Below are 24,796 nucleotides of genomic sequence, written 5' to 3'. Positions count from 1 at the left end.
GCATCCTTATATTAAATCATGAATCCTCCACAGGGATCGGGATCAAGGATACATGGGTTCCTGGGCGTGTCCCACCCACACTGAGCAATGCCTCGGTTTTACTGGCCTAACGGGTATTTCAATGGTCAAGTACCCACTATGTGTTAAACAATAGGGACAGGGTGGTCGCATGTCAAAAATTTATTCCTGCCGGCATGCACCGTTCTAGAGTCCGGCGCGAACCGGGTTGCACGATCTCGAGATCTCGAGTTTACGCATTGAGTAAGTATTATGGATCCCACCGTCGGGGTGAAGCGCTTCTGAAGGAAAACGACAGTGGAGGAACAGACCAAACCTTCGACGGCGCGGAGCGTAGAGCTTGTTTTGGATTCGGAATCATGGCCGCGAGTATCCTCGCCGGTGGATCCTCCAGACTGAGCTACACGAATAGTTTGCGGGCATCCAGTTACCTAGTTAGGCAAAACCTCCTGGGTCCAGCGTTGGGGCCGCAGGGCTTATCGCCCATCGGGACACCTAGGATCGACCGTGTTTTACTCTGCCAGGACCCTCGGTTGCGGTGTCTTCGGGCGGCTCCAGATTTCAGATTCCGAATGGCCGTCTCAATGAAGAATCTAAGCCGAGACTGGGGAGTTTGAGGTTTCATGACCAATGTGATAAAATAGCATCCTCCTCCCATTCCCCCTACTTCCAGCCAGAATGCTTGAGAACTCGGCAACAGAAATGGTCCTTCTAGCCGTTGCAGGAGCTGAAAAGGGACCTCTTCGCTTTCCCTCAGAAGTACTGTACAATACATCGGTCCTCTGTGCAGGGAACCCTTGTCTTGAGCATCAGGGCCGTGCCCAATGACCGGCGCCTATTGCGCTCCACCACGCCCACTTCACTTTTCCTCTCAACGGCGATGCGCTCCAGAGTCGAATCGTTGGTCTCAAAGCATGGCGATCCGATCTGCAAGCCGTCATCATTCAGGATCGTCCTTTTGCTCAGCCCCTTTGCGCGTTGTCTCTTCTCGGTTACGCTGCAACCTTAACGGGCGACAAAAAAAAATTTTGCGCCAAAAAAAAAATATCAGATTGTTTGCATATTGACTGTAGTAGCTGAGAACAATTATCGTAAGTCCCGCTTTCCTCGGAGTCCGATCTTTCTGCGCATCTGGTATTTGCACCCGACACTCGCATTGTTAGGTCACAAGCACGCCATTGGTCCAAGCCACCGCGATCCCCCATTCTCTCCGAGTGAATTCCCACGAGTAGTGTACATATAGTGGAAATAATAGTGGTGCACGTCCACGTAGCCTAAATGATTTGCTGGGGTATTGTTATTGGAAAAGAATTGTTGAGGCCATTTGACGTTTGCCGAGCCCACGGGCCAGCATAGCAGCACGGGACACATGTAACCCCTGCTTTAGGCACCGTTGGCCTCGTTCTCGTAACTACCAGAGTAGTTAGCGGCACCGATCCTCCTTTCGGGACGAGCGGCGCGATGTGGAGTAGCCGACCCAACGAGCTCAACCGCACGGCCGCGAGTGGAGGCGATGCACTCCATTACCTGGTTCCTGGACGGGGCCGCGTACAACTTTTTTGACGGCGCGACTCTCTTCTGCATCGGCTCGGGATGTTGCAGTGCGAGCTCTTTCTTCATAGAATAATAATTGACAACATCAGCGGCTTCCTCCGTCCTCCGTCCCCCGTCCCTTCCCCCCCCCCCCCTCCCCCCCTCGAGCCCTAGTCAAGCGAGTGAGACATCTCCGGACGGCTTGCGCGCTTTAGCAAGCATCCTCGCAGATCCCGGCGTTTCCCCAACAGGTTTGTCTTGCGAACTGCGTCCGTCAATAATTATTTGTTGTTAAATTCCCCCCTCTTCACGATCGGTTGATCCTGCCGAGGAGCCATGCGCCCGGACTGATCCCGCCTGGCCACGTTGCCTTTTTCCCTGATTCCCGTCCAGGATCGGAGAATTTTCCTGCTCCGATAGATCCCTCGGGCGCCCGTGCAGCGTAATCCTGGTGGCGTGGTTGGCCGCTGAGGATCTCGGCTATTTTGTATACTATTACCCTTTTGGTCCATATCGCCTCTGGTATATAAACTCGAAAGACATTTTAACGCCTAGTGGGGTGCTTAGTTTCCAGTCTGGTGTCTACCCGCACATGCTCGACATAATGGCAGGAAGTATCGAACTATAGCTTCAAGGTTTCAACGCTTTAAAGGAACCTAAAAAAAGACCCCAACGGATGTCGGGTTTCAATCAATTCAGACTAATCTCCCACCGGCAAGGCCTAAAAGACACAAACACGAGACTATGAGACGCGGATCCTGGGCGTGCGCTTGGCACCGGCAGCGCACGTCCCTCACGGGGCGATCTGTGTCCGTTATTCGTGCATCTCGCTTGGAGACAAAAGCTTTGGCTACTTTGGCTGGTGCCTGGGATGGGGACTCTTTGTATGGACAACGGAATCGTTAGATTCTGTCAGGACCAATGGCTCTCAGAGCATATCCAATGGAAGTTAATTATTAGATTGAGGGTCCAACACCAACCAAAGCCGGAACTGCATGTGAACCAGGAGTCCACCCCGGCTTGGCGGACCCTGATTTTCTTGGTGGGTGTGTTTCATCTTGAGTAGGATTATTCTACCTGGGATTTTGTTTTTTTGTTTCACTCTTGTTCGCCTACGGCGTCCCGAGAGCCTCAGGCGTGACTTGGTACAGACAGCGCGAAAACTTTTGATCGTCCCGATGACGATTCAGAGCTGGCTCATTTGCCGACAATGTGATCTATAGTCTACAGGTACCAGAGTCTAATTTTCCGATCGAAATGCAACATCACCGTGCAACAATTACTACCCTTGGAACCGAATTTCAACGATCTGAATATGATTATACTTTCTCGCCTACAGTAGGCACCCGATAGTTCATGTATGTCATGCAAGCTGGTATCAAGACTACACAGCGTTGGATATTTTTCATTGTAACTCCATTACCGTACTTTATCCGAATACCCTGAAGTCGAAGCTAGTCATCTTACGTTCTATGTCATCGCAGTCCCCTGGGTGTTAATAAAGGCATTGCTGGAGAAACGAGGCGAATGCTTGGTGGAATAGGTCAGTGCTATAAACAAATTCTCGAGACAATTGAGGAGTACTATATGGGAGACGAATTTAATTTCTTCGCCTGCCTTCTAAAGAGGGTAAATGTATCAAATCTCACAGTAGAAACCTGGAGCATTGTTTTAACTAAGACTGAGTGAACTTTTACTCTGAATAATTAATTGATATTGTTGCTTTTATTGACGAGACTCGATTCTTTTCTTCATGAAACATGCCTTCAGTGCTTGTCTCTGGCATCGAGGTTGTTGTATAGCACATCTAGACAAGCTATATCCGAGCTGTTGTGCTTCTATCCAAGGATACCTTCACAGCGCTTGCTGTGCGTGAAAATGCTCAAACTCACACTTGCCTAGAATATGTGTACGACAGCAAAGTTTACTTTGAGAGAATTTCCAGTATCGCCATCGACATAGGTTAGGCCTTCATTGTAGACAATCAACTGAGATGGTTGGTTCAGAACCAATGGTATATCAACAATTGGCTGCAACGGACATTGGCAACAAGCAGTCAACATTTCGAGACAATTATGTCACGTTCAGCTCATTGTCAACCCCAATTACTACGATACGAAGTCGATATCATACTCCTATAATCATAGACTGATGGGTATGCAAAAAAGACTTTAATTCATTTTATGCTTTGAGACTATTCATCAATCTTTTTCCAACCATTCAATTCAGCACGTCAAGTCAAACCGAAGAAAAAAAGATTTACTCCTCATCCAGAGTCTTGAAGAAAGCCTTGCCAGCACGCGTGGGCTTGCCGGCCTCAACACCGGTCTGGCCGAGCTTCTGCTTGGAGTAAGCAGCGGCGTAGGGGTTGAGACGGAGCATGACCTGCTTGTTGCGGAGCGGGTTCTTCTTCTGGACGTTGACACGCTTGGTGCGGGCCTCACCCTTGGGAGCGCGGACAACGGACTGGATTTCAGAGGAGTTGATGAGACGGGCCAGGTCGGCGTTGGCGACCAGGTTGGAGGGCAGGAGGTAGTCGCGCTTGAGGGCCGAGGCGTCAGTGGTGGTACCGTAGACCTTGTCGAGGGCCTGGAAGGCGGAGGAGGTCCAGACGATGAAGCGGCCGAGGTGGCCACCGGGGGCGAGCTGGAGGAGGTTGAGGGAGAAGACGGACGAGGTCTCAACACCGGGGATGTTGCGGAAGGCACGGACGAGGTCGGTGCCGTCGGTCTCCGGGTCGTAGACGACCAGAGGACCGCGGCGCTGGCGGAAGCGGCGGTTACGCAGCTTACCCTTACCGGCGCGCATCTTGCGGGACTTCTGGACCTTCACGAGCTCAGAGCCAGCACCCAGGGCCTGGAGCAGGGCAATGGCGGCCTTGGTCTTGTTGATGGCGACGGCCTTGGAGTCCACGACGAGGGGAACCTCGGGAACGGTGGCGACACGGTGACCGCGGGCGAACAGGAGGGCGGGGACGGAGGAGGCAGCCAGAGCAGAAGCAGTAGCGAAACGCTTCTGGTTGAGGTTGACCTTCTGGTGCCACTTGCGCCAGACCTTGGTGGGAGCGAACATACGACCGGAACGGCACTGGTTACCGAAGGCAGCCTGACCGGCACGGTGGGTACCACCACCAGAGACACGGGGGATACGGGCGACAGCACGGCCTATGATCCACGAGTCAGTCCTACTTCAACGAAGGTTTTTTCCTCATCTCAAGACTCCCAAAAACGTACCGGTACCCCAGGACTCAGCAGAGGTCTGTTCACCAGCCTTCTCGCTCACAGCGTAGGGCTGGCGCTTGTTCTTGGCCATACCGGTGTGCACCTGCCTATAGAGACTGTCAGTATTTCCTCCTCAAATCTCGAATTGTAGATTGGCGAGCCATACTGGACAATATCCGGGCGGATGGGCGCGGAGAAAACAGAGGGCAGGGGGGTGGCTGGCCCCGGAGGGCTTGCCCTCAGCGGTGGCGATCGAAACGGTCGGACGCGAGGCCATTGTTGCTGGGTGAAAAATGGGTGGGTGTCGAAGGTGAGGTTAAAGATCGAACGGGAGCAAACTTGGTGCATTTTCTTTCTTCGCTCTGTGGGTGTGCACGGGCCATGAGCGGGAAATACGCTAGTCCATATCAAGGAGATTAGGGCTAGGTTGTCTAACGTCACGTGATTTTTATACAATCTCACCTTCGGGCTTTAATTTTCTTTTGTCTGTCTACATCTCAACCGTTAGAGCCGCTGGCAATTTTTGACCTGCGACATTTAATGCATCCTTTGGCTGACCCCGTCTACGACTAAATATTTTCTTAATCCACACGTCGATTACACTGACAGCAGCTAAGTTGAAGAAAGGAATTCATCCAGATTCGTGAGAAATGCTAGCTCTCATATCCTAAATGTACACAGGGAAAAAAGAAAAAAATGGATAAAAAATGGTGCAGAAGAAAAGAAACAGGGTCCGTCCTTGAGGAGCAGAAACGAAAGAAAAAGAAGAAGTCCCGATGAAGGAACGAATATCACCATCCGACGCCAGCGGATGCCGTGAGATTTAAAGTATTTACGCGTGGTACTCGAGAGTTGCAGCGCGCTTGCTGAAGCGCATTATCGAACGCGCCTTTTTGGTGGCCGCGATGGACAGATCCGAGCTTTGGCCCGCATTGCACTTCGTACCAGGCGCCACCTGCATAGCGGCGGACCACTGGCCACTCGCACAGCGCTGGAAGGAGGTGCCGTCGATGCAGTTCCACTCGCCTTCAGGACTGCAGGAGCCGCTCAGAGTACCCGAGCCCGAGCCGGAACCGTCGCTGCTCGAAGAAGACGGAGCTGGGGCAGCCGAGGGGGAGGAAGCAGGCTCGGAGGCAGTTGGGGCGCTGGGTTCGGGGGACGCTGCCGATGAGCTAACTGGGTCAGGCGCTGCGGAGGGAGTGCTTGAGGTCGTGGCCGAGGGAGCGCCGGCGGCGGCAGACGAAGAGCCCGAGGAGCCCGAGGAACCGGAAGAACCAGAGCTGCTATCAGAGCCAGAGGCTGCGTCTCCAGAGCCAGCGAAAGTCGGAGTACCGCTGCAGGCAGCCTCACCCTCGGGCTGGAGGTTTTCCGGGGCGCCATCGTACGAGATCACGTCGCCTGGCTGAGGAAAGCGGATGTCGATACCTTCGGTGGTGGTGCAGCCGTTGATGTTGGCGACGAACATGGGCGGGAAGCTGGTGGAACGCTTCTCAACCACTTCGGTGTCGCGCTTCGAGGAGCCGCTGGTGACTGTGACGGGTGCGCAGTTCATGTACATCTCGCGGTTGCCGATACGGTTGAACCAGGTCCAGGCCAGGGTATACTTTCCCGTCTCGATACCTTCAGGGATGGCGAATTCGAAGTGGTACGGATCGACCATTGTGGCGCCGCCAGAGAGATTGCCGGTATCGTTGGCCGGGCATCCACCTTCGAAGGACTTGATAACCTTCCACGAAGAGGTCTTGGTGGGGTGAAGGTCGGTGGTCAGACTGATTTGGCATGAGCCGCCGCCGTGGGTGGCGCTGCCGATAAAGGCCAGCTTCTGGGATTCGCCGATGGGCATGATGTTCTGCGTGGTGACTTCCCAGGCATCGGCGCGCAGCTTGCAAGGGAAATCGCTGCCATCCGCCGCCAGCGGCGAGTTGTTGAGTGAGTCCTTGCTGTAGGGGACGGGGTTGCTCATGATCATATGGGCTTTGGCAGCCGAAGCAGCCAACAGGGTAGCCAGAAGGCCAGACTTGACGAACATCATGATGGAGACAGAGATGCCGGGACGTGTAGCAGAAAAGACAAACAGACCCGATTCGTGCCAGACGAAACGGAATCAATCAGCACGAGGTGGTCGGGAGCTGGGCAAGAGAGTGAAGGCTTCCTGCGCCGGTACATTAGTCTAGGAAAAGAAGAGGAGCATGGGTAATGGAAGCGAGATCAGACAGGGGGGCATGTAGATATAGACCCAGGCATGAATGGGCCTTTATTGTGTGGGGCGTGGACGCGACGAGACAATGGGCGGACATTCACCACAAAGAGGCGTAATCGACATCATAATGATACAAACCACCACAAGAGAAGACAATACCTTAGTTATTGAGAGACAGATAGCGCTGTTTCAAAAAAGCCCTGCTAAGCGTTTGGTGGCGTGGCGTGGGCGTTTAAGCAGGCAATGACCACCTAGTCGAAGTAGAAGAGAAAGGAACACAGGAACTGGCCTGTTCAAGAAGAGAAAAAAAAAAGAAAGAAAAAAAAAGATCGGGATGCACCTGGAGAGAGAAAGAAAGAGAAAACAAAAAGGCATTGCCAGGGCTTTATATCTACATCCGACCTGTACACCCTCCCGTCACAGCCCAAGACTCTCCTCCTCATCCTCAAACCCGAATGGAGCAGCCCGTCCCTGTCTGTGCATGCCAATCAATTAATTAGAGACGCATAGGTTGATTTCCGTGTATATCCACGTCTCCCGACGATCACGACGCCGCCCTTTCGAGGGGGTGGGGGGTGGTAGATGTCATCAACGTCGAGAAAAGGCAAGACGGTGGGCTGTTTCACCTTCTGAACAGATCAATCATTGGGGGAGAGGTATCCAGTCCGCACGGACAAACCCCTAAGTCCCAAGACCACCCAGTGTCACACCATGCGGCTGTCGTTCCAGACACGCTCTGCTCTTGGCCTGCCGACCGGCGGGATTGGCCGTGGAGGAGGCTTTTTAGCGCCCAGCTTGGTCGTTGGCGGGTCGTGGGCGAATCAGTGCCTGGACAGGTGCTGGATGAGACATTATTCCGCTCTACTAGGAGGTGATCGATCTATGGCCCTGATTGGCATGTCCATGCAATCGATGTGTCGCAGCATTATGCTTCTCCTTAACATGCAGTATTCGTTAGTCATTCGCCAGAAACAAGGTTGGGTCGGAGCTTCAGGTCAACATTCCACACAGACGCCATTACGTAGACCCTATAAAATAGAATGATTGTCGGGAAGAATGAATATCTACAAACAAAAAAACCGTATACACAAAGCCACCCACGGTTCCACACCCGAGCCCAACCTCAACCGGTTTGTCCGTCGGCCCGTTTCAGATAAACAGTGACAAGGCTCTTCAGATCCGCGATCCACCCCGATTAAAGGATCGCCGCCGCGAGGACACTATGTACTCCCTGCAATCTCGTGGCAGGGCTTGGCTTCTCGAAGTCGATCAGTTAATATTCTGACCAGCTCTGACAAATAACACAGTGTGGTTCGCGGCCTCAACACGAAACAACGGACCTGCTCGATCTGCCCTCGAACCCGGCGCGCATCCTGCTGAACCACGGACAACCATGGTACTGGCATAGTTCGGGGAGGCCATGAGATGAGACGGGAGGCACAAACGCCTACTTTCTGCTCGTCTGATCATCACATTTCCAAATTGTCCAGGGGACAGGAACTGCCGACCTCTGCCCTTCGCATGGGAATAACTGTTTCGATACAAGCGTCGATAGTGGAGAGACCGGCGGAGGTGAGCTGTCAAATGCCATGGCCCTCCGATCTGGATGTACAGGACGGAGCTGTTCGGGGCCTTGGGCAATGGCGCATGATTGTGCGCGGATTTCGACAACAGTATCAATGGATTGGCCCAGATCCGTCGTCCGTTTGGTAGTCTGCACGACCCTGATGGCAGAGCTGTAGTTGTATCTTGCCGAACCTCTCTTGGTAGTCTTCTCACTTCTTGCTCTTCTTCTTGCCCTTCTCGGCGCTTCCCGTTGGGGCATTATCTTCCTTAGTGAAGCCCGCCTTAACCAGGGCATCACGACCAACATCATTGATCAAGCGAAACCTCGCCGGTCCAAGATGAATCCCGCCATACCACCGCGTGACAACCACGACCACATTCCATACATCCATCAACTGCATGACATGGAGTAAACGACCACCAGCAGCCGTCTCCCCATCATCATCATAGTCCTGGACGACAGTCTCTGCTTCTCCATTCGGGGCACCAGCTTTCTTATGCCGGATGCGCCAGGCACTGATATTGTGCGTTGCCGCAGCGACTTTTCGATCTGTCGCGGTGAGATGGTCCAGAAACGCTTGTGCATGCTCTAGACTCTCGACGCGGGCGGCGCGACCCAAAAACACGGATTTCTTCTCTGTCACCACGTCGGAAAGGATCCAAGCTGGTGGGTGGTCGAGCCCGAATGTATCTCGCAGAGACAGCGCGGCAAACTCTTCAGCGGGTATGGTCGCTGCTGATTCACTGGTGGAAGGAATTTGAGCCGAAGCTGCTTCATCTGCTGCTGGCGTAGTATCTCCCAGTCCGTCGTCTTTACTTCCACCAATTTTCAACTCCGGAAACGTCTCCACCGCCTCACTGATAACATCGAAGAGACAGACTGCTCCAGATTGCCATGTCCGCTGCACAATATCCTGCAACACATCGACCGCGATCTTCCCCTCACCGCGCGCCGCGGTGGACGCCGTCCCCAGCACGACAGGCCGGGTTTCGGGGTATGAAGCCAAGAAGCCAAGCAGAAACGAAAGATGCGGCTGATTGGGAATCTGGAGCGCTACGGTTGCGGTGTATGCATTGTTATCATTCGGGGATCCGGCATTCCCCAGGTCAAGGGTGTGGTTCGTTGCGGCGGTCGTCGCGGTGCGGCTCACAGTCACGGTGTTGGGCTCGTAGATGGCATTGATGGCTTCGATTTCTTCGGCGAGCTCCTGGTTCTGCAGGGCTTCGAGCTGTGACATGGTTCGACCCTGCCGGTGGGTGCGAACGAAGAGAGATTGAGGCGGTTAAAAACACCCCACGTCTGACGATGGTCAGGCATCAAGGCATCCGTCGTGGACGATACAAGATGCGGCAACTATTGTTTCTCGAGGTGAGCTCTTGCTGCGGGACTTTGGTACGTTTTTCTAATGAGCATACTAATTACTAGAAACCCTATGTCCTGTGTCCAATTGAACCAACCATATACACTCAATGTGAAGGTTAACAGCCGATTCCAAAGAGATTCGCCGTAGAACCGTGTTGCATAGCTACCCCAGTATCGCGACCGGGCGCATCGTCCAAACCATCGAGATCCTTGCGCTGCCAGAACGTCCGGAACCCTTTGATCAGCCTGTGCGTAACATCCGAGACCTCACTAGCTTCCATGGGCGCAAATGCCAACCGGAAGTACCTGTGAGCTTTTGCAGCAGACTGCGGAGTCGCGCTGAACATACTCCCCGGACCGACAAGGCACGGCTGTGGGATTTTTGTCAGATGTACCCAGAACGCCTTGGATAGCGATTCAGGGCTATGCTGCGATCGCAAGGGGTGCGTGTCGAAACATGCTTCAAGCCAGAGGAACATTCCACCCATCGGCCAGACAAAGTCGAACATTTGCGTGCGGTCGACTACCTCCCACCCATTGACGGGGTCGTCGGAGGCAGCTGTGCTCTCGTTGAAGAGATACTTGTTTTCCTCAAGAATCTTGCACATGGCTTGCATGCGCCCTTCGTAACTGCTGCGAAGACCCTCTAGCCAGCGCACCCAGCCATCCATTTGCCAGCCCTGTGCATCCTTTTTGGCAGAGACGCGGTCATCATGCTGAGGGCCAATCAGTACTTCCGCGACCAGAGACTGCACGAAGCCGGAGGGCTGCTGCGTCGAGACTTCTGTGATTCGAGTCACACGCTCGATAATTCCGGGCTGGGCAGTCATCCATCCTAGCCGACTGCCCGGTGCGATGGTCTTGGAGAAGGTATCTAGTCGCACAACACGGCCCTCGGTGTCTATAGACAGATATGAGGGAACCAGCGAGTCCAGAAAAGCGTAGCCAGATGATTTGCCTTGTGAGTTGTAGTTTTGGGTGTACAAGGATGGCTCAGAAGACGGACCGCGGTAGCGAGTCGACATCTCGTACGCCGATGGGAACTGCAGGTTCCAGTACGGTTCGTCCTCGACGATGATCACGTCGTACCTCTGGCAGATAGCGTAGACCTGCTTTTTGCGCTCCACCGAGAGCGTTCCTCCCGTGGGATTCTGCCCGACTCTGTGTCGGATGTCAAAAATCAATTTGTTTCAGACTGTTCTGGGAAGAACTCACGCAATGGTATACAGCAAGTGCGGCCGTCGACCACGCTTGAAATCCCAGTTCTTCAGCACATCTTCCAGGCCACCTTTACCCGTAGCACACAAGCCCTGGCCATCCATGGTGACGCCCACTATATTGATCCCCTTCGGTCTAGCCGTCTGGATGGCATTCATATAGGTGAATTCCTCGCACAACATGCCCTCCCGCTGCTGGATCCAGTCACGGTCAGGGTTCCATGCATTGGTAAACAGCTCGATCACCTTGGAGAACCCATCAGTGGACCCGCAGGTCATGATGATCTCCGGGCCGCCCGCATAGGGGACATTGGGATGGAGGTGATCGCGCGTGAACTGGCGGATAAACGAGTGAACGGGAGCATAGCCTTCTGCGAGTCCGTATTGCAGGGCCGTGGCCAGGTCAATGCGCCGCTGGAGGTCGGCCGTGCGGCTTTCCTTGGGCACTGTTATCCGGGCGGAAGCCGGCTCGGGGGTGGCATTGTTCGTGTTGGGGACGTTAAATCTCTGGGGCAGAGCGACCTTGGCTTCCAGGGTGTCATAGGGGAAGTAGGATGGGTGTGGTTGGCCTGCGTGAGTGATGAGTGATTGGTCTTAGAGTGTCTCGAGCCTGGTGCCAACTCACCGGCTGCAAAATTGACGATGCCGGGGATGGCAAAGTACTTGTAGAAGTCTTTGACAGCACTGGCTTGACGATTCCTCGAGATGGAGGAGAAGTGGTGCGACAAGTCCACGGGAGCTGCCATAATGTTGTGCCGGTCCAACGGTGCTGCATTCCCGTGCATTAAATATCCGGGGAAAGAGCCTTATCTCCCTTTGCTTGATAAGCAGAAATGAATCCGGTTATCTGCCCGGTTCCCCGGTAGGAGGAGGGATTGGGATGTACGAGGATCATGGAACTGTAGTGCCTACCTACCTGTACCTAAGATAGATGCGTGAAGGCCGGCGACGCTGATTCCCCATCTGTATACCTACAGGCCGTGACCCGTATCTCAGACGTTCCCTAATCCATGGGCCGCTCAGCTCGGCCCACACCGGATCCCGCGGGATCCGAGACTGCCAACCATCTTGATCCTCACCATCATCTACCCGCCATTGTTTCAAATTGGCCGAAAGCTTCTTCTCGGCTAGGTCCCTCGCGTCACACATGGCGGCCGAGGACTCCGACCGTGGCGAGGCGTCGGGCCTCACTCGGCGTGCGGTATGTACTCCACCGCCAGCGAACAGGGGTTGTTTCGGCGCCGGTGTGCTGGACTAAAATGGTTAAATGGGGGAAAAGTATGTTTGTCGCTAATAATATGTCTCGTTTATATCTAGTGCGATCAATGTCGTCTGCGAAAGGTAAGGTCCCTGTCCCGTCTGATACTGGATCAAATCACTGACTAGCCGCAGATTCGATGCGATAAGCGATCACCATGCTCGAACTGTCGTAGTTCCCGTATTGTCTGTCGATCTACGGGGGAGGGCCAGAAGGCACAAGAGCCCCGGCGGCGGGTATTGATCTCCAGCCAGTAGTGGGTATATACTTCAACTACCAACAAACCCCATACTGACTTATCTTCCTAGTGAGAAAAAGATAGATCTCATCGAGGAACGCCTGGGCACGATCGACAGTACACTTCGTGAACTTCTAACAGCCCAGACTCGGTCCATCAGAACAGAGAACCCGGAGGCCTACTTGTCTCCCTCATCACAAGCGGCAACTCACCCACAGACTCTACCGCAATCCTCCTCTGCGCTTCAAAGACATCGGCATCTCAAAAGCAATCCCGCAATTGACCAGCATGATCATGGACAAGCATTCGAGGGCAATTCCTCGCTTGCGGCGCATTCAGCCTATGCGAGCGAGTTCCTGGAATCTGCAGTGTCACACAGCGGCCCACAGATTGGGTCGAGCCCTAAGATTACGGCTGCACTGTCGTCACTGAAGCAGATTGTCGGGATCCAGAATCAACGACGGAAGACGGATGCTCAAGGTGGGCAGTTTCCCGGCAACATCACCCGTCTGTGTGCTGCCAATTGTGACATCCGGGATATGGAGATGCCACCCCGTCCTGCTGTTCTAACACTGTTGAGGAACGTTAAGGGTAAGTAGACTCGCAAAGCAAAAGTGTTCTGTGCTGACAATCACCAGAGAGCCCGCCATCTTTCTTTGCAGGCTTCTGTCATTTCATTCCCGTGGACTATTTCATAGACAAGTGCCGTCAAGTATATTTTTGCACGGATGGCTACTCAGACTCGACATTTATTGTGACAAATATGTGCCTTTACAACATCTTTCTCGAGTTTGGATTTATCGAGAAGAATGATACCACCCGAGAGAAATACCTGCATTATGCTCGGATGTGTCGTGGGAATCTGGAAGCAGCGCTAGCAGGTCTAAATATGCTGATGCCTGCCACCAACGAGTCAATCATGGCGCTGGCTGTTGGGGTATGAGTTTCACTCCAAAACACATGCAGTCATTCATTGCTCACAAAAGTACAGGCCATGCATTCAATAGAAATCTCCAAGCCCTCTGTCGGATGGGCCATGGCATCAACAGCCGTGCATCTGTGCCAAACACTAGGGTACCATCGAGCATCATCCATGGAACACGATAGTCTTCCGGTGCAGCGAGAGAAGCAGTTCCTTTTCTGGACCGTCTATGTCATTATCAAAGCACTCTCATTGCGCTTGGGACGGGCATCCACTCTCCAGGACTGGGATATCTCGCTCCCCATGACATTCGACCATTTCGACAATCCAGAGCCATGGAAGACTATCTGGACGCTGTGGGTCAAGACCGCCATTGTTCAAGGCAAGATTTACGAGCTCGTGTACAGTCCTGCAGCATTGAATCAACCAGAGAGCGAACGAGTATCGCATGCCAACCGTTTAGCTTCTGAGATGCAGTCAACGGTGATGGAGCCGTTTGAGGTATATAGTCCTGTCATTTCGGAATGGAATTCAACTAATATAGATTCTCAGAGACTTCTTTCCGCTGGTCTTCGTATCTCTGAAATTGATATGATCTACCTCCGCTCGGACGAGGTTAACCGTCTCTCTATCATGACACTGATATACAGAGCCATTCCTCCACCGGCGGGGTCTGGCTCGACATTCATACCAGAGTGTGTCAAGACAGCTCGCGCAGCGCTGGAGAGTCACCAGGAATGTATGGCCATGTTGAAAGAGTGCGATGAATTCATCAAATGCTCATACATGCATTGGTAAGATCTCTCAATCCAGGATACAATTTTATCATCCCACTCACCTTATCAACAGGGCAATCTTCCACGCCCCCTTCGTCCCCTTCATCGTCATCTTCTGCCACGTGGTCGCAACCTCCCACAGCTCAGACCTAACCCGGCTAGAAGATTTCGTCGCCTCCCTCCGCCCACTCTGCTCTTTCTCCGAGGCCATCGACCAGCTTCACCGTCTCTGCCAGATTCTCAGCACCGTCGCCCGGCTCTATCTCGAGGCCAAAGCTCAGAGCCAGGCAGGCGAAGACGAAAGTTTAGCGTCTGTCGGGCACGAGTTCGATCTTTACCTTGGCGCACTGGGCCTAGCCCCCGTCAGCAGCTCGATGACGGCGCCGCAGGGTCCTCTGCCTCCGCCTGATATCGGATCTATTTCTGGAGTAACGGAGGCGCAACTCCAACAACAGGAAGCAGGGCTTGCTGTTGCAGAGAATCAGGATTCTAGTGTTGCGGCGGAGATGTCGCAGACTGCACAGCTGGGCAATTGGTTCTGGGGGAATCAGTACATGATGGGTCTTTTGGAAGAGGATTTGTCCTTGTTCGATCCCAGCGCGCAGCTTTGAATTTTTCTTCGAGACCATGTAAAGAAAGGTACATAGTAGGGACTAGTTACTCCAAATACTAAGTTGGAGATCGCCGCCGGGTCTGGTGGATCCGGAGTCCAAGCCAGTGAAAATCTCGCCCAGTACGTAATCCCTTGGGGGTTCCAGATCTCCCTCGGTGCCTGGGCTCAATCAGTGGCGAAGGCAACTTATAGCCTTCTTCCCATGCGTTCTTGAAGTCTGTTGTCTGGGTTTGAGGGAGATAAGAAATATCAGTCCTAACGTCATCTTGCCGCAATCGCCGTGGTGGACGATCTTGAATTTTTTTAATGATCTCCTCGCATTGATTGTGAAGACACGAACATTGATTTTCCGACGAAGAATTTGTTTGTGTGAGGACAATTGATTGGAATCCCGACTATCGCCTTGCTTGTAGCGCATTTTACTTTCTCATCCCGCTATCACCACCACACAAAAAATCCCCAGGGCCATGGCGGCCGACGCACCTCTCCCCGAACTGGGGGAGCAAAAGGCCGAGATTACGATTCAAGAATCACGGGTACTGGTGATCATGACCGGCGGCACGATCTGCATGCAGCAGTCGCCATCCGGGTTCGTGCCAGCCAGAGGGTTCCAAGAGAAATGCATGGCGCGGGTGCCGACGTTCAACGACGGCTCGCCGTTAACACCAATGAACGTGGTAGCTAATGCAGCCGGCGAGCTCAAGGCACATCCCAGTCTCCGTACGCCGGTGACAGCCTACGGCCGGCAGGTACGGTACACCGTCTTCGAGTTTGAAGAACTGTTGGACAGCAGCTCCATCAACGCCAAGGGATGGGCGGAGATCGCGGAGACCATCTCCCGGAACTACACGCTCTTCGATGGGTTTGTGGTTTTACACGGCACAGACAGTCTGGCGTACACCTGCTCCGCACTCAGCTTCATGCTCCAGAACCTGGGGAAGCCTGTTGTCCTGACGGGGTCACAGGCGCCGATGCTGCAGCTGCAGAATGATGCCACAGATAACCTGCTCGGGTCGCTGGTGGTGGCGGGCCATTTTATGATTCCCGAGGTGTGTCTGTACTTCAACAACAAACTCTTCCGTGGTAATCGGTCCACCAAAGTTGCTGCGAGCGATTATGCGGCCTTTGATGCGCCCAACTGTCCGCCGCTGGCGGTGACGACTTCCATGCGCACGAATGTCAATTGGGATATGGTGCATCGCCCGACGAGTCTGGAGCATTTCAATATCCAGACGAATCTCGATACCACCCACGTTGCGTGTCTGCGCATCTTCCCCGGAATCAAGCCGGAGATGGTGGATGCAGTGCTCAAACTGGATGGACTGCGTGGGCTGGTCCTGGAGACATTTGGAGCTGGCAATGCCCCATCGGGGCAGGATAATGCCATGACCAACGTGCTGGCCAGCGCGATCAAGAGGGGTATTGTGATTGTGAATGTCACCCAATGTAGGTTTGGTTTTGTGGTTCCGGCTAAAGGCTTTTTTTTGGCTCACTCTTCTTGTCTAGGTCTTACGGGAAGCGTCAGCCCTGTCTACGCGCCGGGCATGAGTCTCTCGAAGGCCGGGGTGGTCGCCGGGCTAGATATGACTACCGAGGCAGCTCTCACGAAACTAGCTTATCTACTCGCCCTACCCGGGTCGACGCCTGAGAACGTGGCTAAGAATATGTCGATCTCATTGCGGGGCGAGCTTACCGAGATGTCGCAGCCGGTCTTCCGGCATCCAGATGGTGCTCTACCGGGGCGGGTACAGACCCTTACTGCAATGGGGTACGCCATTGCGCACGGCGACCTGGAGCGGGTAAAAGCGATCATGAAATCAGAGCAGCACTGGCTGCTGAACGACGCCGATTACTCGGGCAACACTCCGATTGTAGGTCTTATCCCCCCCCCCCCCCCCCCCAGGGTCCTGGGGTTAGTGAGTTACGTAGGCTAACATGGTATTTTCTGTCAGCATCTGGCCGCCACCTCACCAGCTATCGCCATACTGCATTTCCTCCTGTCGCAGGGCGGATCGGTCCACCTCCGCAATCGCGCCGGTCGTACGCCGCTGTTCCTGGCGGCCAATGCAGGACTGTCGGAACAGGTCCTGCTGCTACGTAAATCCGGGGCGCATCTGCATTCAGATGAGCGACCGGCCGCAGAGTTGCTGGCGCGCCGGCGGCCGGGCGTCTGGGGATTGGCGGGGATTGGGCCAGGGGAAGGCGAGGTGGCCGAGGACTGGGCCGGGCAGCGAATCATGGCGGGTTCGGCGCCGTCGTGAGGGATCCCTTTTCCAGACGTGGGCATGTACACGGGAGGGTCAGGAGAGCCGTCGCTGGCCGGGGGTAGCGCCTCTTATAGATCGCGTGATGCTTCCTAGTTTTCTCCGACCAACTTGGTTGTTCGTAGCTAGTGCCCACTATTTGCCTCAACTGCTTCCCCAGCGGGGTCCTCCGATCCAGCCCTGGCCACGGTGAGTGGAACTAGGACCCAGTGCTCGACATTCGCCCCTGTCTAGACTTCTGCCGGAGGTGGATTTACGTAAAAGAAAGCAGGTCCTTCCTGTGCATCACCCGCGACGATTCTCGCGAGTCCTCCTCCGTCGTCGGATACTCTGGTTGGCCATGAACACGTAACAAGGCCTTATCTTTCCTTTTCGTTCATACTTCCTGACGCTCCCGCTCGGAACCAGAAAACCACGCATGGCCCACCTCCGAATTTTCTTTCTTTCTCGTTCTTCACGATCTGCAGCAACGATGCGACGAGGCATTTTGATGACTGTTTCCATTGCATAATTGTGTGGAGTGGCCTGCTCTTGTTACATACTCTCGAGTTTTCTTCCTTCGTCCGCCTCCAACCATTATTACCCACACCCCACCAACCCAGTCCCGGCATTTCTTTCTCCTCGGCGCTTACCCTCAACTACACCTCCTCCACCACCACCACCATCACTCCTCTCTCTCTTTCTCCCGCCCCTTCCCTTGCCTCAAACTTCTCTCTCCTCCACCGGCCATGACACAGCCCCAGAAGACAATTGCCGTGGTCAACGCGACAGGCCGACAAGCGGCATCGCTGATCCGCGTCGCGTCCGCCGTGGGGTATGCGGTGCGCGCGCAAATCCACTCGCTCAAGGGCCTGATCGCACAGGAACTGCAAAACCTCCCCAATTTGACCCTACTGCAGGGCCCATTGCTAGGCAATGTGCAGTTGATGGACGAGCTCTTCCGCGGCGCCAACTATGCCTTCATCAACACCACCTCGCAATCCGGCGACGAGGTGGCTATCGGCCGCGCGCTCGCCGACGCCGCCAAGCGCGCGGGCACCATCACCCACTACATCTACAGCAGCATGCCCGATCATTCGGTGCATGGTCCCTGGCCCGCGGTGCCTCAGTGGGCACCCAAGTTCACGGTCGAGAACTACGTGCGCCAGCTCGGGATGCCGTCTACTTTCGTCTATGCCGGGATCTACAACAACAACTTCACGAGCCTGCCATACCCACTCTTCCAGATGGAGTTCATGCCCGACGGCAGCTTCGAGTGGCATGCTCCGTTCGATCCAGAAACCCCTCTGCCGTGGCTAGACGCAGAGCACGACGTCGGGCCAACCCTCCTCCAGATTTTCAAGGACGGACCGAAGAAGTGGAATGGCCACCGGTGAGTAACATGGACAGCCCGCAATGCACTTCAAATAACCTCTAACACGCTCCCTCGTTCTAGAATCGCTCTCACATTCGAAACCCTCTCCCCGGAACAAGTGTGCGCGGCATTCACCCGGGCTCTCAACCGACCCTGTCGCTATGTGCGCGTGCCCAAGATCGAAATCAAGGTCAACATCCCGCTGGGATACCGGGAGCAGCTCGAAGCACTCGAAGAACTGTTTGGCAGGCACAACGCGCCGTACTTCCCCCAGCCGGAATTCTCGCAACCACCGGCCGGCTCGCCCAAGGGCCTTGGTCCGGCTGGCGGGAAGGGCGCCGGCGCTGGGATGATGCAAGGCCCCGGTGGCGTCATTTCGCTTCCTGTGACGGACGAAGCACGGCATCTGTGGCAGGGCTGGCGCGATATGGAAGAATATGCGCGTGAGGTGTTCCCCGTGGAAGAGGAGGCCAATGGACTGGACTGGATGCTTTAAGTCTGTCTGGTGGTTGGATTTGTTCTCATCATATCCCTCTTCGGTTCTTTCTTACGGGTCGCTTGCCTTCTTCGTGGCCTCCCGCCTTCTTCTTTAACGACCAATCCCCCCAAGGGCATGCATAGTGATGAACCCTGTGCATGGGCTGGTAGGGGCTTTACTTGCCTGTTTGTTGTTGCTGCTTAATCATTGCATTGTTGGCGAACGGGGCATGGGGAAATATATGGGATATCATGATCTATCTCGGTTCTAATCGAAAGATGTCTCCGAGTATGAAAGTGCCAGACAGAAAGTCTCTCTGCACTCTTTTCTACGAACAAGACAACAAAAAGTTCTTGCGTGTTTTTTCTTCTCTTTCCTCTTCTTCTCATTTGAAAATCCCGATCAATGGGAGCTCACCACTTCCCGTGTTCGATGTTGCTTCTTTAACTGTGAAGATTGCTAACGATGACCTATGCTAAAACTGAAGAAATGAATCTATCCACCCGGACGACTCGATCGTCTGCTCTTATACTTCTGTGCATCTTCGTAGTCGTGTAGATTTCTTATTTATTCCCCTCTTCTTGCTCGGTGATATCCCAGGAGAGGGGCAAAACACCGCAGCCAACAATTATCGAGCCAACCAAAGTATTCCAGGTATCTGGTCTGCATACAGAATTAGCAATAGATGAAGTTGAAATAAAGTGCGCTTCCTTTCTCTGTCCCCACTAGAGACTGGGAAAAGGCAACGAGGCCTACGGTTTGCTCTGATTGGGATAGAGATGCAGGATTGCGGGTCTGTTCCATCTTTATTTCTCTGGTGGTGGTTCTTCGAATATTGGATATATATCTTGCAGAGGTCGATATGATTACATTGATTAGCTAGGTCCACCCATAACTTGATTCGGTGAGAAACACAAACATCTGGCGCTACAGTTATCAATAGCATGCAGGAGGCGCTTCTATGGGCTCAGCACCAACAGGGTGCCACTGAGGAGAACATTCGCTAGATAGAGGGTCTAATAAGTCTGTTTACTAGGCTTCAGAGGGATAGGAGGAAACAGAAGACGCTAGAGGGGTTCAACTTCCTAATGCGGAAGTAAAGTTAGTCATCAGATTACATCTGGCACAATTCACTTATGGCACATGGATTTCATTGGATGGTGGGCTGTGCCATAAGCGAGAGTTGACTGTCGAAACTATATAATCTATGCATCCGCAGTCAGCTTCTCCCACCGGGACTTCATGACTCTTCCATCCTTAATAACACCGATTATGCTCTCTTCAGGCCGATCAAGAACGGTGATATCCTCCAAAGGATTAGCATTCAGGATCAACATATCAGCAGTGTATCCCTCCTTAATTTGACCCAAAGAATCCTCCCGCATAACCAAACGAGCTGCATTGATCGTTGCACTACGCAAGATCTGAATGGGCGTAAGAACCTTACTGCGAACAGAGAACTCCTTGCTCTGAGCAAAGTGCATGGGGCCGAGCAGATCGGAACCGAAACAGACTGTAACGCCGACATCCACGGCCATCTTCATCGCTCGCAACCCCTTCTCCAGGACCTCATCATTCTTCGCGGCGCTTTCGGCGGGCAAGAAATTCATTTGCTTAGACATGACGTGCGCAATAAGAGTGGGTGTTAGGAATGTACCCTTCTCGGCCATCTGTTTGGCAGTTTCTAGGTCGATCAGGTTGCCGTGCTCGATTCCGCGAACGCCAAGGTGGATTGCTTGTTGGATGGCTTGCGGTGTGTAGCTATGACTTGTCACGTACGTACCGGCATTCTTGGCGACGGTAACAATAGCTTTGATCTCCTCGTCGGAGAACTGAACGTGCTCGATGCGATCCGTGGGACTTGCCTATGGTATGTATCGGTGGTTAGATACCTGTGAACATACGTTCCAAGTTTGTCGAGTACAAACTGGGCGCTGGCGAAACTAACCACACCACCCCCGCCCATAATCTTGAGGAAGTCAGCTCCCTGTCGAAGCTCCTCTCGCGCATACTTATAGCACTCAGCTGGCCCATCAACAATCCGGCTAATACCAGAGATAGTACCACCACAGCAGAGCTCCTCGGAGTGTGGACCGCGCATGTCTCCGTGTCCACCCGTCTGCGAAAGCGCAAAACCGGCAATAAACATACGAGGGCCGGGGATCACTCCGTCCTCAACAGCCTCCTTCACGGCTAAACTGGCTCCACCACAGTCGCGAATAGATGTGAAACCACGCTCAAGCATAGCCTTGAGGACGTGAGGCTGTCGCAGCAGACTGATGCGCTCTGTCATATCCTTGTAAGCGCGTAGGTCGGCCTCGCCGGGAACAACCGCGACGTGGACATGGCAGTCGATTAGGCCAGGGCATAGGTATTTTCCACTGAGGTCGATGATGTTTTCTTCTGGCGCATTCTCTTTCACGGTGGTTGAGTTGTCGGTAACGATTTGAGTAATCTTGCCGTCGGAGATACGGACAGTCGCGTTGGTTATCAGATCGCCCTCTACGGGGTCGATGATGGTGGCATTGATGAAGACGAATGTCTTGCGCGGCTGGCGCATCCACGGCTTGATAATCCGAGCGAGATCCATAGTGTTTGTTTTGGTGTTGAGAAAATAAGAAGCTTAGTTCGAAATGCCGGAGTTATGAGTCCAATTTATTTATTTCGCGTCTTCCACGGTCTCGGACTCGCACTGCGCCTATACGTTCATTTAAACGAGATTTAGCTTTCGACCTCGGCAAGTGTGTAATCTCTACAGTAACCTCGCCAGTTTATGCAATCCATGCAACGGAAATAAAATGGAGTTATCATGCATCTTCCAGTGGAAGAAATATGGATAGATTATAGTCAGGTGGAGGTGTCATATTCTCGTTGTGACGGGTTGTATCGGCAAGTGGTTGATCGCGATTGGCTGTATCGGCTGCTTTCTATACACGATTTCTCCACTCCCCTGCGTTCTTGGCGAAGATACTAGCGATATTGACAGCGGACATGATCAATTGGTGAGAACCGTGGCGATATTTTGCTCGGATATATCTCTGATTGGAAATTTCCCGCGCGTCTTTTACCCCAACATATGGTGGTATAGGCGAATTGTCGGTAAGGACTCACATAAATAGATCCCACTGTCTCAACGGTTGGAAATGCGAGCCATTTCCCTTTGTCTTACTCAACGATGCCTGAACCAGGGGGTTCAGTAGAGGCACCAGAGAAATATACGATGGATGAGAACAAAGAACAGGTCACTGTCGCTTCGACTTCGAGCCCCTCGCAAACGTCGGAAAACGTCGGTCTCTTTGGAGAAATTCGGAAATATCCCAAGATCTCTGCCTATGCATTAGGTCTCGCCCTCGCCTTCTTACTCACCGGATATGACACAGTCATTCTTGGAACTATCACAGCCGTGCCATACTTTAAACGCGAATTCGGCGAACTGTACGACAACTCCTTTATCATCCCGTCAGCATGGCTATCCATCTGGAGTGCAATCAGCCCAATTGGTTCGATGGTGGGTGCTGCTGCCGCTGGCTGGTTTCAAGATCGAGTCGGTCGTCGGTGGTCTCTTGCCATTAGCTGCGTGGTGTGCGCTGTTGGTATCGCCATCGCGTTTTGCTCCAACCTACCCGCTGAGATGGCTTCTAGACGTGGGACCTTCCTCGTTGGAAGGGCTGTCCAGGGCTTAGGGGTTGGAGGTGCGATGGCTGGTGCCCAGACCTACTTGTCCGAGACGGTTCCGACCACTCTAAGGGGATCTGCAATGGCCTTGTCGCCCACATTCATGCTCCTTGGAGAGCTCATTGGTGCCGCTGTTATCTTTGCTTGCGAGCACAGGGACTCTTCGTCGGCTTATCTTATTCCCTTCGGTACCCAATGGATCACGACTGCTTTGCCCTTTGTGCTGGCCATTATTATCCCAGAAAGTCCGTCGTACCTGTTACGCAAAGAACAGTACGACAAGGCTAGCGATGCGATGAGGTCTCTCTATGATGCTAATATGGATGTTTCACCATTTCTGGAACAGATGCGCTTGTCGATTATTCATGAGGAGGACATTTCGGCTGAGATTTCTTACCTCGACTGTTTCAAAGGAGTCAACCGGCGTCGCACAGCGATTGTCGCCTTCGCCTTCATGGTTCCTAGTTTGTTCGGTGTCCCTCTGTTGGCAAGCGCAAGTTACTTCATGCAGGTTGTTGGCATGTCATCGAGTCTCAGTATAATCATTCTGCTTGCCGGAATTGTTTTAGGTCTTCTTGCCAATGCTGTCGGTATATGGCTCGTAAGTCGCTTCGGAAGACGTCGCCTGATGCTTGTCACGCTGGCCATTGCCACAGTCATTTGGTTGAGTATGGGAATTGCAGGATGCTGGTCTGGAAATATTGTGATCTGGTAAGGAACCGACATCCAAGCTTTGCTTAGCATGTCCTACAGCTTTAATGAATGCCCCTAAAAATGACGTCTAGGTATACTGCTGCCTGTATGATGGTCGTCGTCGCTATTTGTGGAATGGGCGTGTGGCCCGCATCATTCGCAGTTTCCGGAGAAGCTCCATCTCTCCGTCTCCGTTCCAAGGCACAGGGAGTCGGAGTTTTATGCTATATGCTGTCGAATGTTGTCTTCAACCTTATTCTGCCATATGTTTATAACACAGATGAAGGCGATTTGAAAGGGAAGACTGGATTTGTATATGCCGGGCTGTGTTTCTTGGCTTGCGCAGTGACCTGGCTTATTGTCCCAGAGATGAAAGGCCGCACAGCCTTAGAGATAGATGCAATGTTTGAGGCGGATCTACCATGTCAACAATTCCCGGATTGGTCCAGCGAGATGGAGTTTATCAAAGGCGATGGAGTATAAATCTTGAATCGTAATTAGAGCTTTTTTGGTTACTACTAAATATATCCAAATGTTGTCGAGACTGAATTGAAAGTTCTGATCTCAGACGCGGTATCTCAATAAATGATGTCGTGGAAGCATAGGGCATGTGATTTTGACGAGGGGAATTGGCACAGTCTCGCGTGTCTGGATCTCTCAGTGACAAACGAGATTTCTTTGAATCTAACTGCAGACTCTCGTCTTTAAGGTCTATCCTTTGCACTGCCAAAATGGGCATTGATTTTCAAGTCTTCTTCATCTCTCGCTCCCTAAAACCGATTGCGGAATTTTCCTCCCTATCCTTCGTAGATAGTACCCAACACCCTATACCATCTTTTATCCCGGGATCTATATCCTTTTCTGTTTTGCACAAATTTCTACATGTGTTCCGCCTTGTGTCTCGAACGCATAGCCGCTACGTGTATTCGTCGTGTCGGTTAGCGAGACGCCGCCTCCGGTTCCCATTGGTCCGCCAGCCTGCCGTACACTGCGATCCCTCTGCCCATCCGGGCATAGCGCCGGCTACCGCCCGCTCGTCCGGGCCTAGCGCAGTTCTCCCCGTTTTACCGCTCCGTTTCCACGACCGCCTATCTATAAAAGCGGCCGTCGCGCACCTTCCTTAGAGCAACGCACTTCTTCCTGTTTTTTCCCACGTCCCTTCCCTTCTCCGCCCCCACTCACCCTGACCCACTGGGGCCCTTAGCTAAGCGCATGGGCCCCCCTAGGCAGCTGAGCTGTACCCTGGGCCTGGGCAGGATGCCGCGCCATCCGAACCTCAGGCCGGTCTACGTGTGCGCTACGAGCCACGGGCTCGCCGCGAGTGTCATATTCGCTCTTACCTAGTTGCTAGCACTCCTTTTTCTGAATCTCTGCACCTGGTTATGTCTAATACCTAGGATACGTAGG

At 53.2% G+C, this 24,796-nt stretch overlaps 11 protein-coding genes across 11 annotated transcripts; 4 read left to right on the top strand and 7 right to left on the bottom strand.

Moving 5' to 3' along the window:
* Positions 1 to 1,401: 1,401 nt before the first annotated feature.
* N7510_004783 (uncharacterized protein) lies at positions 1,402 to 1,602 on the bottom strand (the record flags this gene model as incomplete). The annotated part of the gene is made up of 1 exon (XM_056976709.1): positions 1,402 to 1,602. The coding sequence occupies one exon, from the start codon at positions 1,600 to 1,602 to the stop codon at positions 1,402 to 1,404; it is 201 nt and encodes a 66-aa protein (XP_056836665.1).
* Positions 1,603 to 1,858: 256 nt separating this feature from the next.
* N7510_004782 (uncharacterized protein) lies at positions 1,859 to 2,608 on the bottom strand (the record flags this gene model as incomplete). Its single annotated transcript, XM_056976708.1, has 3 exons — positions 1,859 to 2,031; positions 2,264 to 2,431; positions 2,581 to 2,608. 3 exons carry the CDS (start codon positions 2,606 to 2,608, stop codon positions 1,859 to 1,861), a joined length of 369 nt encoding a protein of 122 aa, XP_056836664.1.
* A 1,202-nt stretch (positions 2,609 to 3,810) lies between these two features.
* Positions 3,811 to 5,049, bottom strand: N7510_004781 (60S ribosomal protein uL4; the record flags this gene model as incomplete). The annotated part of the gene is made up of 3 exons (XM_056976707.1): positions 3,811 to 4,715; positions 4,785 to 4,875; positions 4,939 to 5,049. 3 exons carry the CDS (start codon positions 5,047 to 5,049, stop codon positions 3,811 to 3,813), a joined length of 1,107 nt encoding a protein of 368 aa, XP_056836663.1.
* Positions 5,050 to 5,604: 555 nt separating this feature from the next.
* On the bottom strand, positions 5,605 to 6,804 carry N7510_004780 (lytic polysaccharide monooxygenase AA11 family protein; the record flags this gene model as incomplete). The annotated part of the gene is made up of 1 exon (XM_056976706.1): positions 5,605 to 6,804. The coding sequence occupies one exon, from the start codon at positions 6,802 to 6,804 to the stop codon at positions 5,605 to 5,607; it is 1,200 nt and encodes a 399-aa protein (XP_056836662.1).
* Positions 6,805 to 8,747: 1,943 nt separating this feature from the next.
* Positions 8,748 to 9,776, bottom strand: N7510_004779 (IMPACT family protein; the record flags this gene model as incomplete). The annotated part of the gene is made up of 1 exon (XM_056976705.1): positions 8,748 to 9,776. The coding sequence occupies one exon, from the start codon at positions 9,774 to 9,776 to the stop codon at positions 8,748 to 8,750; it is 1,029 nt and encodes a 342-aa protein (XP_056836661.1).
* Positions 9,777 to 10,017: 241 nt separating this feature from the next.
* On the bottom strand, positions 10,018 to 11,864 carry N7510_004778 (putative aromatic amino acid aminotransferase; the record flags this gene model as incomplete). The annotated part of the gene is made up of 3 exons (XM_056976704.1): positions 10,018 to 11,062; positions 11,117 to 11,687; positions 11,744 to 11,864. The coding sequence occupies 3 exons, from the start codon at positions 11,862 to 11,864 to the stop codon at positions 10,018 to 10,020; spliced, it is 1,737 nt and encodes a 578-aa protein (XP_056836660.1).
* A 401-nt stretch (positions 11,865 to 12,265) lies between these two features.
* N7510_004777 (uncharacterized protein) lies at positions 12,266 to 14,923 on the top strand (the record flags this gene model as incomplete). Its single annotated transcript, XM_056976703.1, has 7 exons — positions 12,266 to 12,319; positions 12,511 to 12,632; positions 12,685 to 13,205; positions 13,253 to 13,551; positions 13,606 to 14,037; positions 14,089 to 14,330; positions 14,386 to 14,923. The coding sequence occupies 7 exons, from the start codon at positions 12,266 to 12,268 to the stop codon at positions 14,921 to 14,923; spliced, it is 2,208 nt and encodes a 735-aa protein (XP_056836659.1).
* Positions 14,924 to 15,392: 469 nt separating this feature from the next.
* Positions 15,393 to 17,186, top strand: N7510_004776 (putative lysophospholipase; the record flags this gene model as incomplete). Its single annotated transcript, XM_056976702.1, has 3 exons — positions 15,393 to 16,371; positions 16,432 to 16,796; positions 16,878 to 17,186. The coding sequence occupies 3 exons, from the start codon at positions 15,393 to 15,395 to the stop codon at positions 17,184 to 17,186; spliced, it is 1,653 nt and encodes a 550-aa protein (XP_056836658.1).
* A 731-nt stretch (positions 17,187 to 17,917) lies between these two features.
* Positions 17,918 to 19,039, top strand: N7510_004775 (NmrA family NAD(P)-binding protein; the record flags this gene model as incomplete). The annotated part of the gene is made up of 2 exons (XM_056976701.1): positions 17,918 to 18,561; positions 18,625 to 19,039. The coding sequence occupies 2 exons, from the start codon at positions 17,918 to 17,920 to the stop codon at positions 19,037 to 19,039; spliced, it is 1,059 nt and encodes a 352-aa protein (XP_056836657.1).
* A 1,187-nt stretch (positions 19,040 to 20,226) lies between these two features.
* On the bottom strand, positions 20,227 to 21,611 carry N7510_004774 (metal-dependent hydrolase family protein; the record flags this gene model as incomplete). Its single annotated transcript, XM_056976700.1, has 2 exons — positions 20,227 to 20,886; positions 20,970 to 21,611. The coding sequence occupies 2 exons, from the start codon at positions 21,609 to 21,611 to the stop codon at positions 20,227 to 20,229; spliced, it is 1,302 nt and encodes a 433-aa protein (XP_056836656.1).
* A 585-nt stretch (positions 21,612 to 22,196) lies between these two features.
* Positions 22,197 to 23,872, top strand: N7510_004773 (uncharacterized protein; the record flags this gene model as incomplete). Its single annotated transcript, XM_056976699.1, has 2 exons — positions 22,197 to 23,407; positions 23,482 to 23,872. The coding sequence occupies 2 exons, from the start codon at positions 22,197 to 22,199 to the stop codon at positions 23,870 to 23,872; spliced, it is 1,602 nt and encodes a 533-aa protein (XP_056836655.1).
* Positions 23,873 to 24,796: the final 924 nt, after the last annotated feature.

The sequence above is a fragment of the Penicillium lagena genome (assembly GCF_028827675.1).
Source record: "Penicillium lagena strain IBT 129212 chromosome Unknown utg000002l_segment0_segment0, whole genome shotgun sequence".
Lineage (NCBI taxonomy): Eukaryota > Fungi > Ascomycota > Eurotiomycetes > Eurotiales > Aspergillaceae > Penicillium > Penicillium lagena.
The sequence above is the reverse complement of the archived record's forward strand: the minus strand, read 5'-3'. Positions and strand labels throughout refer to the sequence as shown.